This window comes from Protobothrops mucrosquamatus, unplaced genomic scaffold, assembly GCF_001527695.2.
Source record: "Protobothrops mucrosquamatus isolate PMUCROS unplaced genomic scaffold, P.Mucros_1.0 scaffold115, whole genome shotgun sequence".
NCBI lineage: Eukaryota > Metazoa > Chordata > Lepidosauria > Squamata > Viperidae > Protobothrops > Protobothrops mucrosquamatus.
In genome coordinates this window covers 1,326,639-1,345,233 of record NW_015386487.1, presented here as the reverse complement: position 1 = coordinate 1,345,233, position 18,595 = coordinate 1,326,639, and the positions used below count along the sequence as shown (strand labels likewise).

Genomic DNA, 18,595 nt, shown 5'->3' with positions numbered 1-18,595 from the left:
TGGTCATAAATCTGAGCTTTAATGGGAGAAACACATAAATTCTGTTCCCAAGGCACACTTGTTCATGATTAGCTGAACCATGGTTTACTGAACCCAAGTTTCCAAGCTTACACAATGTTAAAACCATGGCCAAGTGTAGAGTGTGGGTTTGAACAATATCTCAACTAAACTGAAGTTTATCTCGACTGAGATGAAACGGTTGTGTGAAAAGGGAAACAAGCTGCAGAGCTTTCCCGATAACCTCGCCCGCCCCCTACTGTGTCTCTTCTACCGTCCCCACAAACCAGAAGTCGGGAATGCGAAACAATTTTGGCGGCGGCGCGCAGAGCGCTTAAAGGGACGAGCGCCCCAGGACGGCCCGGCTCGCCCTGAAACCCTCGGGCCGCGCAAGTGGTGCGCACGGCAGCCGGATGGACTTGCGGCTGCGGAGACCGGCCTTCTGGGCCCGGCTCCACCTGCGGAGCGGCCTCCAGGGCTGGGACCTGGCCCGGGAACTGGCCCTCGATGCCACCTGTGACCAGCTGCCCCCAGGTGAGGCGGCCCCTGCTGGAGCCGCCCCGACCGCTGACTCGCCCTTCCCCGCCTCTTTCGAGGGGCGGCGGGTGACCCGGGTTGCTTTCGGCCCGGCCGTTCCTTTGGATCAGCCTCCGTCGCGGACGGGAAAGGGCGGGACAGCCGGCGTGTTTGTGTCCCTGCCGGAGGCCAGCCGCCTAACCGCCTCTCTCCCCAGTTGCTGAGGAGGCCCTCCCGACGGCGCAGCTCGACCAGGCGGCCGGCGGCCTGGCCGAGGCCCTTCGCCCTTCCCTCTCGGAGGCTCGCGGTAAGCGAGGAGGGACCGAGTGACGTTGGGCCTCGCCTGGGGCCCCGGCCTTGCCCGAAAAGCTCGGAATAAAGCAGCGAGAACCCCGGTCCTGCGGGGTTCTCGCGGATGCCCAACGAGGTTAGGGGCGAGCGGCGGCGTTGCTGAGCTAAGCCTGAGCTGCTGCTTTCCCCTGCAGAGACTGCCGGGCAGCCGCACCTGTGGATGTGGGTGGACCCCAACCTCGTCTGCCCCATCCCCGGACACGCCGCGGGGCTGCCTTCCCTGCCTGGGCCTCCTCCCCGCGCTGCTCCAGAGGCTCCGTCCTGCAACCCAGCCCGCTTCGGAGACTTCCGCCCGGGAGAAGAGGTGCCACCAGGCGCTCAGGCTGCGTCCCCCCTGCGAGAGGAGCATGAAACTTCGGAGAATGCTGGGGCGGGGCCTATAGGCGGGTGGGGGGTGCTTTGCAGAAGCTGCTTTCTTTGTGGCAGCCTTCCTGATTAAGTTTAAAACCCGCCCTCCACCTTTCCCTGGGCACGGAGTGTTGCTGAAGCACAAACAGTGGGTAGAAGTGAGAGTGAGGGGCAAGGAGTCTGAGGCAAGGGGGACCCTTGCCAGCCCCGGTCCAAGTCTTCCCTGGGACAGCTGTGGGCCCTGCCCCAGAGCCCCCAGAGCCAGTTCCTCTTTCTGCTGGCCCCTCTCCTGCATTTACCAGTTTTTCCCATTGGCTCAAATGTGCCCGTCTTGCACTTGCCAGGATCCTGGGAGTGCCACTGAAGCCAAATCCACCCTGCTTCCAAAAGAGGACACCTGGAGCCCCCACCAGGCATGCCAGAATGCAAAGGGAATCCAATTCCGCAGCAGGAAGCTGCGAGCCCAGGGTGGCTGGCCTCGCCCCCCTCTCAATTATTGCATCTTGATTAGCCTTGCCCTGAGCAGCAGTGAAGACAGCAGCCTGACTGTGCAGGAGATCTACAAGTTCACCAGGTACAGCTCTTGCAGCTGAGCAGCATCCGGGCAGACGACAGGGTGCTGGGAGAGGGGAGGACTTTCCTTCCTTGCCCTTTCTGCTCTTAGTGGCCTTGTAGCAGAGGGCTTCCTGCTCCATCGAGAGCATTATGGTCTGGCCACCAGTGACCCTGTGGAGGCGGGCCTGGCCCTTACCAGGGTGTGATGCTGGGACTCTGGCCCTTTGCCTTCTTGGCAGGCACCACTTCCCCTTCTTCCGCACGGCTCCGGAAGGCTGGAAAAACACTGTCCGGCACAACCTCTGCTTCAGCAGCAGCTTTGAGAAGACCACAGACTTTGTGTGCCTTGAAGGGAACCGCAAGTCCCGCCTGTGGAAGTTAACCACAGAGGGCCGCCGGAAGTTTCAGGAGGAGGCGCAGGCCCTACCAGAGGATATGATGGGCTTGGTGCACCAGAGCATGGACAAGCCAGGTGGGCCCTTCCCTCCTGCCTCCTGGTTGGATGTGGGTGCTCCAGGCTGGGGGCGGGGCACTCCCAGAGGAAGGATTGGTTGAGGAAGAAATTGGACCCAACATCCTGTCTGCTGTGAGCAGGCTGAACCACCTGGCAGTGCCAGATTCTGGGAGGGCTGCCTAATCCCTTGCCATGGGGTTTCTTGGCAGACCTGGTGAACCAACATCCTCATCTCCCTTCCCCAGAATTAATGCAGTCTCTCTTTCGCCTCTGATCCTTGGTTTGGAAGACTGGCAGAGATGGCTGTTTAACGGAGCTCCCAAGGAGGATTTGACTTTTGCCAAGGGGAAGAAGATAAATTTTCCAGGGATGGGCAATCTGTGAGGCTCTGCACATCGCCTGCTTGGCCCTCGGCTGGGAAGGCACTGAGCAAGGGAGCTTCATCCTGATTGGGAGGCTGTTGGTTGGCCTTTTCCCTGAAAGAAGGGAAGATGATCCTCATTTGGTTTTCTGTTGAAATTTCTGTTTGAAGCAGTAAAAGCAGTAAAAGTTAATTTTCTCAATTCTCAACCTAGAGAAGAATCTTGGCATTCCAATAAATGCATTCAAAGAGCAACGTGATATGATTGTTTGTGGAGTTTGTTTATATTGTCCCTCCTCTTGAAACAGGAATTATCTCAGAAGGAACTTTTATTGAGATAGTTTTCCGGCGTGAAATGTTACATTAAATTAAACTATCCCCTTCCCAAACCCCACCTCAACGGCCAAATGTCCAGTTTGACCTCATCCAATTCTTAGGTGCGAAGTTGTTATGGGAACCAAAGTGATAAGCGCCATTCCCAGGTGCCGTTCCGGAGTTTCGTTTCTCTCTCATCCTCCTCCCATCGAGGTGCAAGTAAGGCATTCCTTCTTCCGTTCACACCCAGAGGCATCAACGGGATAACGAACAAAGTGGAGGAAACCCAAAAACCCCCCTCCCCCAGACTGGCAGCCCCGGCAGCCAAGAGCCGGCCTCCCCCTCCCAATCAGAAGGACAGACCCGAAAGCGGAACAAAGAAGCAGATGAAAAGACATAAAGGCTGAGGGTCTGGTACGCCTCCATGTTGCCACGGGGGAAGCTACCGAGGCACAATTTTGCTGCTTGGAAGTGTCCTCCGCGCCGCCCGAAGGACCCTAAGACCCATCGGTCGCAGCGACCGCCCACCCGGCCGCCGAGGAGGAGCTTAGCGGGCGGCCCCTCCCCGCCCGCGGCGCAGCCGCTCCGCCCATCGGGACCGCCAAGCAGGGGGCGGGGCGCGGGCGTGCTGACGTCACTGGAAGAAAGCGCCGCAAGATGGCGGCGGTCCGGGCGGCTACGGTATTCCGCTGCCAGCTGTGCCGCCGCAGCGCCTTCGCAGGCCGCCGGAGCCACCTGTACAGCGCGGGGCACCAGCGGCGGCTGCGCGCGGCCCTGGCCCGGCTGGGCGAGAAGGTGCGCGGGGCGGGGGCCGGCTCGGGCGGGGGCCGGCTCGGNCCCCGCTTCCCCCGGGCAGGTGGCGGCGGCGCGGGCGGCGGCGCGGCGAGCGGAGGTGCTGCCCTTCCAGGCCGGCGAGCACGAGCGGCGCGCCTGGTGCCCCTGCTGCGCGCGGGAGGTCCGGCGCCACCTGAGCCGCGGCGCGCGGACAGTGCTGCACGGCGGCCTCCTGCAGCACCTGGCCAGGTGAGGGGACGGGCGGGGAGGGTGGAGGGCTGCTGCGCCGCGCCTACCCGGCGGCGGGCGAACGACACCCTCTTGCTTCCCCGCAGCCCGGAGCACGGGAGAGCCGTGGCCGCCTTCTGGAGGAAAAATAGGGCAGACCCCAAGCTGAAGGCCAACTTCCTACTGTCCGCGGCGGAGTATCGGCGGTGAGTGGCCCGGCCGGGCGGAAGCCCCTATGCCGGCTCGCCTGCTTCCCCGGTGGCGCTCCCCCCCCCCGCGCTGGGCTGCTGTGACCCGGGCGAAGCTGGTCTGAGGGGGAGTTGGCAGCCTTCCGTGTGCCAGTCCATACAGCCATTCTTAAAAAACATGTTTCTGAGGAGGCTGAGGGGCTGTGCCAGGCTCCGGGGAGCCCAGACTGTATCCCCATGCCGCCAAGTTAAGTCACCACTGCATCAATGATGGGCTGCTTTGCACTTCCAGCTTTCAGGAGTCTCTCTGCAAAGCCCTGGATGCTTATGAAGAGAAGGAAGACGTGGCCATCCAGGAGGTAGGAGAGAGGGGGGGTGTCCAAGTGGTTCATGGAGGCAAAAGGTCCTGACTTCAGTTCTGAGTTCTTTATAGTCCATCTTCCTTCATTGCAGGCTGCAGCTCATATCCGAAACATGGAACAGAAGAGACGAGAGATGGTTCAGGCCATCTTAGAGGTTTGTGTGCCCAAGTTCAGAGTGGGCAGTATCCATCATTGTGTTTGCAACGGTTTTTGCAGAATCTTCCCACCTAGCTCCTTCTTTGCCCATCTTTCCCTCGCTGCATTTAAACAAAGCCATTTGCCAACTTCATTCCTCTTCCCCAGAAAATAACAGGCCTTGCAAGTACAGTGGATGTTTTCCCTCATCCCAAGCACCTTCCTGCAAGTAGGTATTGTGCCAGGCATTGGGGCTTTGCTTTTTATTTAGCTCCAATTTAAATCACGCTGTAAAGCGACTGGTGGGAAGCAAATTGGGGTCCTTTGAGATCTGCAGGTGCTGAAATGCTCTTTCTGGCACAAGATCTTTCCCCTCTATCACTTACTTTTTATATTTCTTTGTGGCAGCCTTCCCTCCTTAGCCCTTCTTCCCCCTCTCAATAGCTAAAAATGGTTCAGGAGTTTTAAGGTATTACTTATGGTCTGGCCCATGTATTATTTCAAATAGTAATTTACAAATTTAACTATTATAAAGTTAAAAAAAAATTCCCTGGGGAAATGCTCTTGGGTTAGGGGTAATTCCTTTGCTGGCATCTGTGCCTGAGTGATTTAGTGGAATCTGCTCCATCTTAAAACTCTCCAGATTACATTTCAAGGTATCTCCTATATTGCAAAGTATGTTGTTGTCTCTTGAAACCAGTGTTTTTTTCCTGAATTAAACTCAGCCACAGAGAGCGGACACACGAGGTGATGGATCCACTGCTGTCAACACCTTTACAGGGAATTTAAGGTAGGAGTTACCTTAGAGGTTTTCTTGCTTCTGTATTCCTGTACTATTCCTGGCAAAATCCTCTTCACATTACCTTAGTGCTGAGTCTGTTTGCTTGCGCTGACAAATGTTCTATGTTGTAGTGATTCTCCTTTTGCTATGGAAGAGCAGGAACAGCCTGGGTCCAGCTGGAACACTTTTCTTCGAGAAGACCCTAGTTGTGCCAGCAGGACTGTGCCTGAGCTACAGTACACTGAAACAGGGCAGCCCTTAACTTTCATTGGCCACCAGGTACTCCATTAGGAATTCCCTTTTGCCTTTCATCCCCAGTGAGTTTCTGCCCTGGGTGCGGTCTCCTATCTTACTCTGTTTCCCACGAATTTTGAAGAGGGAAAAGGGATGCTGTCCATTACTACCTGCTGGATTGGGGAGCCGATACTTTTGACTGCAGGACTCACAATCCCCTTTGAAACTTTTGCTTGTGGCTTTTTTCAGGTTTCCAGTCCCCTACAGTACTAATTTGGGATTTTCCTTCATTGTTTCAAATGCAGGAAACAGGCAGGGAGGGCAACGTTCACACAGGTAGGTTGGAGTCGGCTTTCTGAAATGCCTGCTGAGCCTGGCTTTGCCCCTGATGGACACTTGACTTGGGAGGGAAAAGAATATCTATACTGAAACAATATAGTGAAGCGTTAATTTGCCAACTACATTTTAACCTAATGTTTGTACAAATCTTAAAAATGAGGTTAACCATGAAATGCATACTGCTGTACATGGTGGTGTGGCAGATGCAGTTTTGTAAATAGTTCTCATTATGGCCAATGTAACTTGGGCACATGAAAAGAAACACATGAGGGCTTTCCTGATTTGTCCACCTTTCAATCTTGAGGAGCAAAACCTCCCTGGCTGATGAATGAAGAGAAGGAAGGCGAGAGGCAGATTGGACCTTCCTATGAAGAATTCCTTAAGGAAAGTGAGTGTGCAAGGGCTTGGCCCTGTGGGGTCCAGCAGGCAGAACTGAGCAAAGAATGACTTGATGTTTTGTTCTTCTGTCCTCTTTAAAGAACAGAAGCAGAAATTGAAACAGCTCCCACCCAACCGTGTTGGGGCTAACTTTGACCACTCGTGTCAGACAGGAGATGGTTGGCTTCCTTCCTTTGGGCGCGTTTGGAATCATGGTAGAAGATGGCAATCCAGGTAAACACACGCCTTCCTCTGAGAAGGCCAGAGGCAACGACTAACGCCATTAATATATTTAGATGACTTTTGTCTCTCCCCGTGTTGCTAGACAGCTGTGTGTGTGGGGGGGCGGGGGGGTTGGCTGCCACCCCATCCTTCTCATTTATTCTGAATTTGTTGAATTGTTGCTTGGGATAATTTATGAATTGACTTATTTCATACATTCCACTTTATTAATTTAACTGATTAAATTATTGGAATCTTCTCTGTAGCTTCCTAAATCTAATGATTGCTAATATGAACATTTATATTTGCATGGCCGCCCATCTCCCCCAAAGCGGACCCTGGAAATGCATAATAAATAAAATATATGGTCAGAAGAGCTTATGTATGGGTCCTGGAACCTCCCATTGCAGAAGAGAATAGAAGGAATCCAGCCTCTCAAGTTCCTATCCTCGATGTAAGAAAATAAACTGTTTCAACTTGCTGTCTTTGGCACTGCTTTTTTCTAGACATCAGTTCAAAGCTGAATCCGGAAATAAGCAGCCTGGGTCCAAAAGGAAAAGGCCTCGAACCAGCTAAAAGGTCCGCATTCCCAAGACAGCTTGGCAGAATTCACAGCTGTGGAAGACTTTGTAGTGGCTCCAGAGTAAAACTGAGCTCTGCTCTTGTAACCTTTATGTCCCTTAAGGGTATAATTGTATTAAAATTACATTTATTATAATAAAACTGGTATTTATAATTGAATTTTATTAAAAACTATGGTTGCCAATAAATGCATGCTGCTACTACAAAATATTAAAAGCAAGGTGCATTTGTGTTTAAGATCCACAAAGCAAATAGGAGATTGCAGAAAATATTGCCATCAAAGTTAGGAGCTCATCTATGACTTTCTATATATCCCTTGTTTATTCAAGTTGTTCAAACTTATTTATCAAGATAGACACTAGCTTGCATACTTGCACTGCCCACACCGTTATACAGTTGGTGCTTTCATTTTATTCATTTTATTTTCATGTACCCAAATTCTGTAAAAGTTTTTGCCATTCAAAAACAGTAAAGCCATTTTACCCCTAGTATAATTATTAGCATTTGCTCAGATCATTACAAAGTCTCAAAGAGTTTAATCAATTTATTTTCATGTCTATACAATTAACTCTGAAAGCCATTTGAAAATCTGCAAAGCAAACCAAAGAAGAAATTAGGTCTCTCTGATGCAATGTAGTCGGTCAACCCAAGTTCTCTTTGGCCATGTGGAGCTGTACTGGTCTTCTGGGCTCACCTTTTTAAGCATCCTCTCCTGCAGCTGGTGCATCACCTCCCTTAGTGTTTCGGGTGTAGATGACCTGTGCTCTGTGCTTGGAGACCAGTTTAATTAGACCTGCCAGGAGAAAACACACATCAGAGGATCACAAGCCTCCCTGAAAGCAAGCAGGAGAATTTGGGGAAGGGAGGCCCGTGGGCTGCAGTTTCAAGGTGGACAGCCAGGCGAGTGGGGTGTCTCCCGCCTCTCACCTTTGCCCAGGAGCTCCTGCAGCGCAGCGCGCGCGAGCGACCCCCGGATCTTCAGCCTCTCTGAGACCACGGCGGGCGTGATGAGCTTGTAGTTGGGCACCTCCTTGCAGAGCTTGTCGTAAGTGGCTTTGTCGAAGAGGACCAGGTTGTTCAGCTTGTCTCTCACCTTCCCCTTGGACCACTTCTGCTCGCGGGGAGAGAAGGCCGTCAGGGCCGCCGACACCCCCCGCCCCCCCGCCCGCCCCTCGCCGGCCCGGCGCCCACCTTCTTCTTGGCTTTGCCGCCGGACTTGTTGACGGGGTCCTTGTCCTTCTTGGCGGACTTGCCCGCGTCCTTCTTCTTCTTGTCGTCTTTGGGCGGCTGCGAGGAAGCGAGAGAGCCAGAAGGGTCAGCCGCCTCCCGGCCAGCCACCTACCCGGCCACCCGGCCCAGGGCCTACCTACCATGGCGCAGCTGGCGGCGAAACGTGCTCCTCCTGGGCGGCTTCCGGCTGGAAAGGAAGGCGGCAGTCCGCGCAGGCCGGAAGCCCCCCGGCCGAGCGCACTTCCGGCCGGCCCCGGAAGAGGCGTGGCGCCCCAACGCCTACGGGTGCCGCGATGGCCATCTTCAGCGTCTTCGTGGTGAACAAGGCCGGCGGGCTCGTCTATCAGCTGGACCACTACGCGCCGCGAGCCGAGGCCGAGAAGACCTTCAGCTTCCCGCTGGACCTGGTGCTGCGCGCGCACGACGAGCGCGTACTCGTGGCTTTCGGGCAGCGCGACGGCATCCGCGGTGAGCCCGGGGAGCCCGGCGCGGGGCGGCGGCGGCGGGCGGCGGGCGGCGGGCGGCGGGCGGGAGGNCGTCCCCGCAGTGGGTCACGCCGTGCTGGCCATCAACGGCGCCGACGTGAACGGGCGCCTGACCGCCGACGGGAAGGACGTGCAGGAGTTCCTGGGAAACCCGGCCAACTACCCGGCGGCGATCCGCTTCGGCCGTCCGCGGCTCTCCTCCAACGAGAAGCTGATGCTGGCCTCCATGTTCCACTCGTGAGTCGGCGGGGAGGGCGGGGTCCCCGGGCGCCCCCCCCACCGGCCCCCGGCCCACCGGCGCCCCGCTTGTCGCGCAGGCTCTTCGCCATCGGGTCGCAGCTCTCCCCTGAGCAGGGCAGCTCCGGCATCGAGGTGCTGGAGACGGACACCTTCAAGCTGCACTGCTTCCAGACGCTGACAGGTAGCCGCGGCCGGGCCGAGGGCGGCGGGCACTGGGCCTCCAGCCCCCCCTCGGCCTGGCTCTGCCCTTCCCTCCACAGGGATCAAGTTCGTGGTGCTGGCTGACCCTCGGCAGGCCGGCATCGAGGCCCTTCTTCGCAAGATCTACGAGATCTACTCGGACTTCGCCCTGAAAAACCCCTTCTATTCCCTGGAGATGCCAATCAGGTGCCCCTGAAGCCCCTTCAGCCTTGCAAAGCCTCTCCGGGCGGCCCCGTCCACTTTGGGTGGCTGTCCTAATTCCAAAAGGGGTCCTGGCGCTTGGCCTGAGCCTGTGGGGTGTACTGGCCGCCCAGGGAGGAAGCCTCGGACCCCCGATTGGTTTCCTCTCTCGTTCTTGTAATTCAGGGGTGCTGCTAGAAACGTGGTGCTCTTTCCTTCCTAGTTTCCTCCATAGTGTCAGTACATCAACATACACAAGATCTGCAAGTAAGAACGAATAAGGAATCTTCTTCAAGGCACACTGAAGTCTTCTTTATGTGCCATCTTATACATACTTATGCAATAAGTATGCAGAGACAATGCTGAATTCAAAGATTTATATGAAAAAAAAATCCTTGGTAAAGATAGAATGAAAAATGTGGATATATGAGCATGGGTGGCCTTTTATTCTAAGTCTGCTTCTCTTGTGCTCCTATTTCAGATGTGAGCTCTTTGATCAGAACTTGAAGCTTGCACTGGAGGCGGCAGAGAAGGCGGCAGGCCCCTTTGTCCCCGGGTTATAGGGCCAGGTTCTCCCACTTCTGTTGGGACCGGAAAGGCTTCCCTGCTACTTCGGTCAGCCCTCGACCCCATCCTTGTTTGGACAGCCTCTGCTGCCAGGAGTTGGAAGGAAACCTTGTTGGCTGCATGTACACAGTTAATGTATGCTTCACACTTTGTTTATTGCATGCGGAAATAAAATTTATTTAAAGAAAGAAGACTTTAATCTTGACTTTAGGATAAATTGTCCAACAACAACATTTATTATTATGTGCTAGCCAGATGTTTAGACTGAATTTATCAATTTTATCCACCTATTAAATCCTTCCCAAGGACCTGGGATAGGTCGATGTTATTGTTATTAGATGCCACCTGTTTCCCAGCAACTCTTCAGCAGGGGAGATATAACTTTTACTGGAAAATTCTTTATTTTTGTTGACACACACATTCCATACAACAGTCATAATTTAGAATCTATTATAGGAAATGTAACAAGATTTATTCCTAAAGGCATCTAATTACATTTGGAGAGCTTCACGGCTGCAGAACAGTTAGGCAGTTCCAACCCCAGCAGTTAAACACTGCTTTTCTTCTGTTAAAGATATGGGACATTGAACACCTGTTTATACTGATGCTTGTGATATAATCAAGAAAGTTTGATCTGAGGGTTGCCCTTTCTCAAATTCTAAAAGTAGTTTTTAGTCCACTTCTAAACTTACCCACTATTGACTGAAGCTAAATAAAGTAAAAGCATGGTTCCCTTCTTTTCCATTTCCTGTTTGTTTATATCTGAGTGAAATTTGTGGGAAGATTTGGAAAATGTCATTTGAAAATCTAATGGAGGAAATGAGGGAAGAACACATACCAAAAGGGGGTGTAAGCGAAGCAATTCTTCAAAGTGAAACTTCTATTCAGCTGCTCTGTCCCCACTGCTGGGCGCTGCCAGTAAATCCAGCAGAGGCTGTGACAGGCAAATGTTTGCTCATGAGTTCCAACTACTAAGGGCATCCATTAGGTTTTGAAGGATGAGACCTGGCAGTAGCAACCAGATGAGATTTTGCCACCACTTTATAAAGGCAGGCAGTAAACCTGCTTAGAGCTATCTTTTTTTCTTTCTGAAGTTCTAGCTGTGGATCAAGAAGGCTCCTTTGCAGCCAAGTCATGCGGCCCTTCAGTCAATTTTCTTTGGCACACGACCCATTTTGGTGCAGATATTTCTCAGAAGGAAAAAGGCTACAGTGCTGGCTATGCAGATCAACTCCACTGCCCAGAAGGCTGTTCCCCAGCTATAGTGTTTGGCAATTGTGCTGAAAGGCAGACCAGCCAGGAAGCCTCCAACTGAAAAGAGAGAAAGGGAGTTGAGTGCAAGGTGGGCTTTTATCCTCAATCGGTTCCAATTCTGTTTTCACATACCGTTGGCCATTAGAGCAACGATGGCATGAGAGGTGCCACACAGGTTGGACGGTGCACTCTCATTGGCTATTACGCCAAACAGAGCAATTGGCCCATAAGAACAGAATCCAAAGACGGCTCCCAACAGCAAGATCCAGAGCTACAAAAACAGCAGGACAAAAGGTTAGGTGTACGATTAGGGTACCTTCCCCTACTACCTGCACTTGCCATGGATTCCTTTTCCTCATCACTGTCTGCAAAATGGTGCCTTATGAAGCACAGCAAGGTTTAATCTTTTCTTCAGTTAATTGTTTCTCAGTAACCCATTAAGAAAGTGAGAAATAACAGCACCCCAGCCAACTGCTATTTTAAGGTAACTTTTAGATCAGAGTACTAAAATATCAAATCTAACTGCAATATAAGGATAGCATAACTAGGGAAGTGTAAGGAGAACTGTTTCTGCAGAGGGGGGTCTCCCACTTCTATGGCTAGAAGCTAGTGCTAATGACCCTGCACCTAGCACCAAGTGGGTGGGTGAAGCAACATAAAATGATTGACATAATCTGTGTGTGTGTGTGTGTGAGAGAGAGAGAGAGAGAGAGAGAGAGAGAGAACAAAGACCTCATGTTCTGTAAAGCCCACAACATCAGCCAGAGGGTAGAGGAATTGATTCCAAGAGTAATTTCCCTGGGGAAAAAAGAAGGGAAATGAGCAAGGAGCAAGGAGCGAATGTCTGGAAAAGACAAAGCACAGTAATAATTGTATGCAGAAGCAGAAACCCCAGAAGGGGAAAACCCTTACCAGTAATTTTCCAAAGCACCTTTGCTAGCTAAAATTTTTAAATTAATGGCAGAAGACCTATTATCCCCCATCTGAAGATTCCCCGTCCTTGGAATTCTCAGAAAGCTTTTTGAGCTGAAGCCAGAGGAGGAAACACCTCAGTTTTGGGAGGAACCCATAACTGGCCTTTGTGGCTTCAATAGATGGGCTTGTAATTGCCAAAAGTTCAGGAAGCAAAGAATCTATCCAGGAAATGAATTTCACCCTGATTTCAGAAACTCAGTTTTGTTTCTTTGAAAATTGCAAAACTTTGTTTTGTTCTATTAAAATTTGTTTCTAAAAACACAGTTCATTTTAATTGTGGAAATCCTCACAAGATGTGGCATTTACCTAAAGGTAAAAGCATTCAGAATGGCCACCTTTCACTATCTACTCAAACAGGGACAATATAAATGAGATGAGATTGGGGGGAAAAAAACAATTCCCTCTTGGAGAGCAACAGCTTGGACTCCCTTCAATGCCCGTCTGGTATAACTGAGCCTCCTTCCTATGGTTTACCTTGGCAGAGCTGTCAGTTACTGTGACTCGGAAGAGGAACAAGGAGGCAGCCATGCCGGCCATCATTAGGATGAGCAGGGGATGCCGAGGGTTTCCGTAGATTGAGAGACCTACCTGCAACTCACATACACACACACATGTGGATCCAAAATGAAGTGCTGTTACGAAGCATCTTGTCAACCCATCCCAGACAAAATCATCTCTGTCTTGGCATCCAGGCAGGACCTATGTAGGGTTTCAAGGCTGCCTTTTCTCCTTCATGCTTACCCTGGCCACTGCACGGTCTGAAAGGTAGCCAGCAGCAATGCTGCCCACCAGGCCACCAATTTCCAAGGCGCTCATGTAGGAACTGCCTAAGAGCAAAGAGCACAGTGACAATTCCAGCGAGGGTGCATCCCTGCCTGTTGCATGGCCACTCCTGACGCCTCCCCTGGTTAGTCATGCAAAAGACCTCCCCACAGAACAGACTCTGGCTTACCCAGGCCAAGCGTCCACCTTTAGGACGTGCTAAGCTCTCAAAACCCCAGGAGAAAGACGCTGCCTCCTACCCACAAGGGCAGACTGTCCTCTCTCCTGAAGGAGAAATAGCTGTCCCCAATCAGTACAACATGTCTTGACACCAAACACCACCAGGTAGCCCGAAGAAAGGACCCAGAGGTATGGAGAACAAAGCAGCTCTGCCAAGGTGCTGTCATTCTTCGAGGAGTCTGTAAGAAAGAGACCATTCAGCAATCTGACCGTCCTCCTGCCCCCCTCTGCCTTGGCCCTCGGTCAGACGGCACGCTTCCTCTCTGCTCCTCAAAAGAAGCCTGACTGGTTTATTGATAGATTAGCCTTATAAGTTGCTATATTGATTAGCACACAACTCCCCAATATTCAGACAGTATAAATGGAAGACACACTTATAAGAATAAAAGCAATTCTTCATGAAGAGGGATACTTATAACAAACCTGCATCCCTGGCTTCAGGTCACAGCAAAGTTTCTATGTAGTTCCAGAAGGCCAGGGGGAAGGAGCAGGGAGACACAACGGAAAAGGCTGTTTTCATGGTCCTGAAGATGGTAGTCTCTGATCAAGGGGACATGATCCCCCACACGCTCACCTTGTTTCCCTTTTTGGGGCTGAGAGTCAAGATTAGGCAGTCCCACATCTGAAGGCTCATTCTTAATCAGGAGCAGGCACACCAAGGAGGCAACCACACACAGTGAGCCAGATAGGGTTAGGATAGTGCGCCAGGCATAACTCAGTGCCATCAGCGCTGCCATAATGGGCCCGATCCCTCCGGCCAGATTCATGCTGGTGGAGAGGATAGCCCACCAAGTCCCAAACTGGGAAGGTTCAAACCACTATAGAGAAGGGAGATAGATAGAGATAGAGAGCGCAAAATGAAGTGCATTTCCACATCAATTGTTTAGTATGATTTCCTCAAAGCAGTTGACAAGAGCATTTAATAAAAAAAATAGAGTGGCACTTTTTAGTGGCAACAGACATGGGGGCCTGTGCCTTCCACCTCTCCAAGTTCATGGATACAGATGAGGTCAAGCAATGCAGCAGACACCCCACAAAGCTTACTTCTGGGTTATCAGGGAGCTCAAGTTATGACTTCTACAGTTAGTCCTTGCCTCTGAATGCGGAGTTGTGAGGGAACTTAAGCAGGAGCAGGCAGCCACTGGAGTAACAGTTTCCCAGAAGTGTTTGTAGATTAGACTGGCCTTTGATTTGCATAGTCTTTTAAGGCAGCCAGCTGGCCAGAGACTGCTCCTAGCTACCAAAGGCCCAGCTGTCTCTGAACTAGGCCACTTGCTTAGGCCCAAAGGAGGGGACAAGTATCCCCAAAATATCTGAGAGCAACATGATACGGTTTGCAATTTATAGCTCCTGTTGCCCTTGCCAATTCGAGCCCCTTCGAGAAAAATGACATCTCTGACCAGCAGAGAGCACAGGTGCGGCCTCTGCCTCCCCACAGCTGCAAGGACAGTTCTTGGTTCCATTAAAGAGCTGCAAGCTCCCAGCGCTAGCTCAAAAAGCCAATGCAGCGTTCTCAGCTTGGGGCTCTGCATGGTGAAAGGCAGAGCCAGAGGCTACTCACACAGGGGGGGCACCTTCTGGTGGCTTCCCAGGGACCAAACTGCCCCTGCAGGGAAAAAATTGGCTCGTCCGCTTACCTTGCGTAGCACTTTGCCACAGGGGGGCCAGCCCAGGCCTTGGGCCAGCCCGTTGAAGAACCACAGTCCGGCAAACAGGGCAACGGTGGAACTCCAGGAAAACAGCACGTTGACTAATCCCACCAAGAGGAGGCCGGAAGAGAAGAGCCAGCGGGCACTCAGTTGGTCTGAAAGGACACCACTAACGAACTTGCTAATAGCATAAGCGGCAGATTGGCTGCTGGTGATGAGACCTAAATTGGACAAGAGCCCCGGAACAACCTCAACAGCACAATCGCCAGGACCTGGCCTGAGAGGGGCTCAGACAGGCATCACGAAGAAGGTTTTTCTGTTGAAGTAATACAAGGTGTACCCAACATACATAGCAGTATCCTCTCTCCAAGGATCCCATGAACAAATGGGAGGGAGGGAGGGAGGGAGGGAGGGACACTCACCCAAATCATCTTTGTCCAATTGTACCTCTTCCATGATTGAAGGCATCACGAAGGAGAAGGTTTTTCTGTTGAAGTAGTACAAGGTGTACCCAACATACATAGCAGTGAATATGACAAACCGGTGATAGCTGTAATTCTTTGCCGCCATTGCTGGGTGTGCTTGTGCTTCCGAGGGCTAAGAAACAGATTGGAGGGAAGGAGTTGGCTGTTACGCTTTTAGGAGTCTAAACTGCAGGCACAGCAGAGTTGCTGGCTGAGGGGAGAGGATGGGTGGCAGCCAAGGGTTCAAAAGAGGGAGCCAGCAGCTGCCTGACTGTCTCTCTGTGTCTCTGCCGGTCAGAGACTTTGTTGAAATTCTGGCTGGCTTGATCTCAACCGCGCTCCTGACCGCTTTCTGGAGAATGATTAACTTCAGGGCCAGGCGGGACACAGAGGTCAGTATAAAGGCCCCCACCCACAGTGGGAGCCCCACAGAGCCAGTCTGTAACAAACAGAGTTTGTGTCCAGAATGTAAAGATTAGCCAGGCTTTTTTTCCACTCCCTCGTCCTGACCTCTGAGCTCAAATAGTGCAAGATCAAACAGGGCGGATCAAGGTCTTCCTGGAACAAGCAGCCTCCTGCGTCAGGACTGGCCCTCCTGCCCACCTTCCTTCAGAGCAGCACCTGGCTCTCGGCAGGCCACACTGAGTGCGAAGACCATTCTGCTGCTGCAAGCTGAGAAACACACAGAACGCGGGTCAAATGCCGTCTATTGGAGAAGGCAAGTTCAGCACAAAAATATTTATCTGCTTGGGCATAAGACCATCTGGCACAGCAGACAGATTAAAAATCAGGAAACCCCACCCCCACCCCCATTTCTAGGCAAGAACCTAAGCACAATAACTTTTCATTATACCCTCGAGATGTATCAGCTTATGGACAGAAAAACAAAATACCAGGAGCAAGTGTGCTACAGAGGAGCCATTGATGTAAGAAAATTAGAATCACAGTTCAATTCAAAGCATGGGCAAATAAAATAAAGTCCACCTATGCAGAAGGCTCTCCTTGCAGTCTAACGGCTAAAGATGCGCTGCTCCAGCAGGAGCCTTAATATTTGGTGTCATCACACTCCAGCAGTATGTAGGTCCCAAAGGGCAAAGGTCCTTAAAGGACACTGACAGGCCTTGGAATGCTGCCCAGAAGGAAAGGACAGAAGGAACAGCCAGCCGGTGGAAATGCTTTTAATGCAAGGAAGGGGCTCTCTTACATAGGAGAACAAACCTGCTCCATTTTCTCCTAACACAAATCACATTGGTTCAAAGCCTCCTTTCTTTTGGAAGGAAGAGCTACAAAAATTAACCCTCAAGACAAACTTTTGTTTATCAGCCTTTTTGTTGTGTCCTGAGCCTGCAAAAGCAGGCTCGGGACGTTGCAAGAGTCCCGGGCATTTGCAAAAGCTGCCCGGGACCAGACTGAGTGGCGCCGGCCTTGTGCGCATGCGCAAGGCGGGAAAATACCGCCTCATGATTGGTTGTACTTGCCCGGGGATCAGAAGGTATAAACAGAGGCCTGCGTGCCTCTGCTCGGGTTGTTCGTAGAATGGAAGCAGAGAATAAAGACTTGTTAGAAATGCTTCGTCTCAAGCGCCATTATTCTCCGGACTTAATACTGGCGACGAAGGTGGGATCCAGTCTACACAGCTAGGAAAGCTTGAAGACTCACCCAAAGAAGTCCGGAAGAGAAAACGGCGTGGAAGTCAGCGTTATCCTGCCAGTACGAAATCGCTGGAGGGTGCGTGCAGCTGAAGAAGAAGAAGACCTGATTCTCGATCATGGCGAAAGTTGGGCGTTTAGCGGAATTCGACGTCTCTCACCCCGAGAGGTGGGAATCTTATGTGGCAAGAGTCGAGACGTACTTCCGCATAAACCAGATTCGGGAGGAAGGCTTAAAGGCTGCCACATTGTTGTGCGTTTGTGGGCAAGACGCCTTTGAGATCGCCGAGAGCTTAATCGCCCCGGACTCGTTGGAAACGGTATCAGACGCTGACCTGAAGAAAACTTTAAAGGAACACTTCCAGCCCAAGCAATCTGTCATGGCTTGGAGACACACATTTCAACAGAGAGATCAGCGAGTTGGAGAATCAGCAAAAGAATACGTTGCGGCCTTGAGAAGAGCAGCTAAACCAGTGGTTCTCAACCTTTTTAATGCCGCGACCCCAACCGGTCGTAAGTCGAGGACTAAACCGGTCGTAAGTCGAGGACTAAACCGTAAGTCGAGGACTAAACAGAGCAGGCCGACCACCAGCTGGCCCAGCCCAAGGGAGGTAAGGCACCCGCCGGAAAAGGGGGGGGGAAAATGGCGGACAAAAAAAATGGAGGACAAAAAAAATGGAGGACAGCCTTGCTTGGCGACCCCCGTGAAATGGTCGATCGACCCCAAATGGGGTCCCGACCCACAGGTTGAGAACCACTGAGCTAAACCGTGCGACTTCAAGGACTTAGAGGAAAGACTGCGCGATCGTTTTGTGTGTGGACTGAGGAACACAGAAATACAGCAGAGACTGTTCGCCAGGGAAGATGTCTCCTTCCAAGATGCTCTGCGAGAGGTTTCGGCTGAAGAAGCTGCAGGTGGGGCAGTCAAGAACATGCGGCCTAAGCGAAACGTTCCAGAGACTGCCACTATTCACAAGGAAGACGTGCGCGAGGATTCGAACGAAGATCCTGAAGAAGAGGTGGACAAGCTTTACCAAGCAGCTGGGAGAAGGTCCAAAATCGTCAAGACAAGGGCCCAGCTGAGCTTTGTTGCCTCGGATGTGGGGGACGCCACAAGCGAGCGGAATGTCGGTTCCGTTCCGCCATTTGCCGAGCGTGTGGAAAGAAGGGCCACATCGCTGCGGTCTGCCTGGGTCGACAGAAGGTACAACCGAAGGTAGAATTGAACCTGAAAGGTACCAGGGTGCGCAGCCAAAACAGGGTGGGGTTCTGTGCAACACGCCGGAACATTTTAAGAATAGGCACACACAAACCCCTTAAAAAGAAACTAACACTTAAAGTGAAATTGCAGGGAATTCCATTATCGATGGAACTTGACATGGGGTCTGCCCTATCCATAATCTCCCTCAATACATTTCACAAAATCTGCAGCAGCAGTGGCCAGAGAGTTTCGTTAAGGCCCTCTAATGTAATCCTTACGGATTTCCAAAATTCTCAAGTGTGCGTTAAGGGGGAGGCCACCCTTAAGGTACAGTACAAGAATTTTGCAGGCCCCCTAGACGTGTTGGTTGTGGGGGGT

At 51.9% G+C, this 18,595-nt stretch overlaps 5 protein-coding genes across 6 annotated transcripts in view; 3 read left to right on the top strand and 2 right to left on the bottom strand.

Moving 5' to 3' along the window:
• Positions 1-410: 410 nt before the first annotated feature.
• On the top strand, positions 411-2,495 carry FOXR1 (forkhead box R1). Its single transcript, XM_015812885.1, has 6 exons — positions 411-531; positions 731-820; positions 1,342-1,397; positions 1,557-1,786; positions 2,007-2,239; positions 2,467-2,495. Exons 1-6 carry the CDS (start codon positions 411-413, stop codon positions 2,493-2,495), a joined length of 759 nt encoding a protein of 252 aa, XP_015668371.1.
• A 1,059-nt stretch (positions 2,496-3,554) lies between these two features.
• Positions 3,555-7,012, top strand: CCDC84 (coiled-coil domain containing 84). The gene is made up of 11 exons (XM_029283518.1): positions 3,555-3,692; positions 3,754-3,920; positions 4,007-4,105; positions 4,380-4,446; positions 4,541-4,603; positions 5,310-5,374; positions 5,497-5,644; positions 5,905-5,935; positions 6,243-6,326; positions 6,418-6,550; positions 6,871-7,012. The coding sequence occupies exons 1-11, from the start codon at positions 3,555-3,557 to the stop codon at positions 6,956-6,958; spliced, it is 1,083 nt and encodes a 360-aa protein (XP_029139351.1). The 3' UTR covers positions 6,959-7,012.
• A 406-nt stretch (positions 7,013-7,418) lies between these two features.
• On the bottom strand, positions 7,419-8,568 carry RPS25 (ribosomal protein S25). Of its 2 annotated transcripts, XM_015812913.2 has the most exons (5): positions 8,491-8,568; positions 8,312-8,407; positions 8,048-8,231; positions 7,815-7,913; positions 7,419-7,709 (listed from the first exon to the last, which is right to left on the bottom strand). In XM_015812913.2, exons 1-4 carry the CDS (start codon positions 8,491-8,493, stop codon positions 7,819-7,821), a joined length of 378 nt encoding a protein of 125 aa, XP_015668399.1. In that variant the 5' UTR covers positions 8,494-8,568; the 3' UTR covers positions 7,419-7,709; positions 7,815-7,818. The 2 variants fall into 2 exon arrangements, with proteins under 2 accessions (XP_015668399.1, XP_015668398.1); XM_015812912.2 differs by having other exon boundaries at positions 7,420-7,913.
• Positions 8,569-8,622: 54 nt separating this feature from the next.
• On the top strand, positions 8,623-10,292 carry TRAPPC4 (trafficking protein particle complex 4). The gene is made up of 5 exons (XM_015812911.2): positions 8,623-8,818; positions 8,898-9,072; positions 9,153-9,256; positions 9,336-9,462; positions 9,938-10,292. Exons 1-5 carry the CDS (start codon positions 8,644-8,646, stop codon positions 10,017-10,019), a joined length of 663 nt encoding a protein of 220 aa, XP_015668397.1. The 5' UTR covers positions 8,623-8,643; the 3' UTR covers positions 10,020-10,292.
• Positions 10,293-10,478: 186 nt separating this feature from the next.
• SLC37A4 (solute carrier family 37 member 4) overlaps positions 10,479-18,595 on the bottom strand; it is a 13,020-nt gene continuing 4,903 nt past the window's right edge. The window contains exons 2-11 of the mRNA XM_015812910.1: positions 15,878-16,039; positions 15,326-15,500; positions 14,892-15,124; positions 13,829-14,072; positions 13,275-13,433; positions 12,994-13,079; positions 12,727-12,840; positions 12,010-12,075; positions 11,410-11,548; positions 10,479-11,334 (exon numbers count right to left, since the gene is read on the bottom strand). Coding sequence (XP_015668396.1) covers positions 11,168-11,334; positions 11,410-11,548; positions 12,010-12,075; positions 12,727-12,840; positions 12,994-13,079; positions 13,275-13,433; positions 13,829-14,072; positions 14,892-15,124; positions 15,326-15,473 — 1,356 coding nt within the window. The 5' untranslated portion in view covers positions 15,474-15,500; positions 15,878-16,039 and the 3' untranslated portion in view covers positions 10,479-11,167. The remainder of the gene's footprint in view (positions 11,335-11,409; positions 11,549-12,009; positions 12,076-12,726; positions 12,841-12,993; positions 13,080-13,274; positions 13,434-13,828; positions 14,073-14,891; positions 15,125-15,325; positions 15,501-15,877; positions 16,040-18,595) is intronic.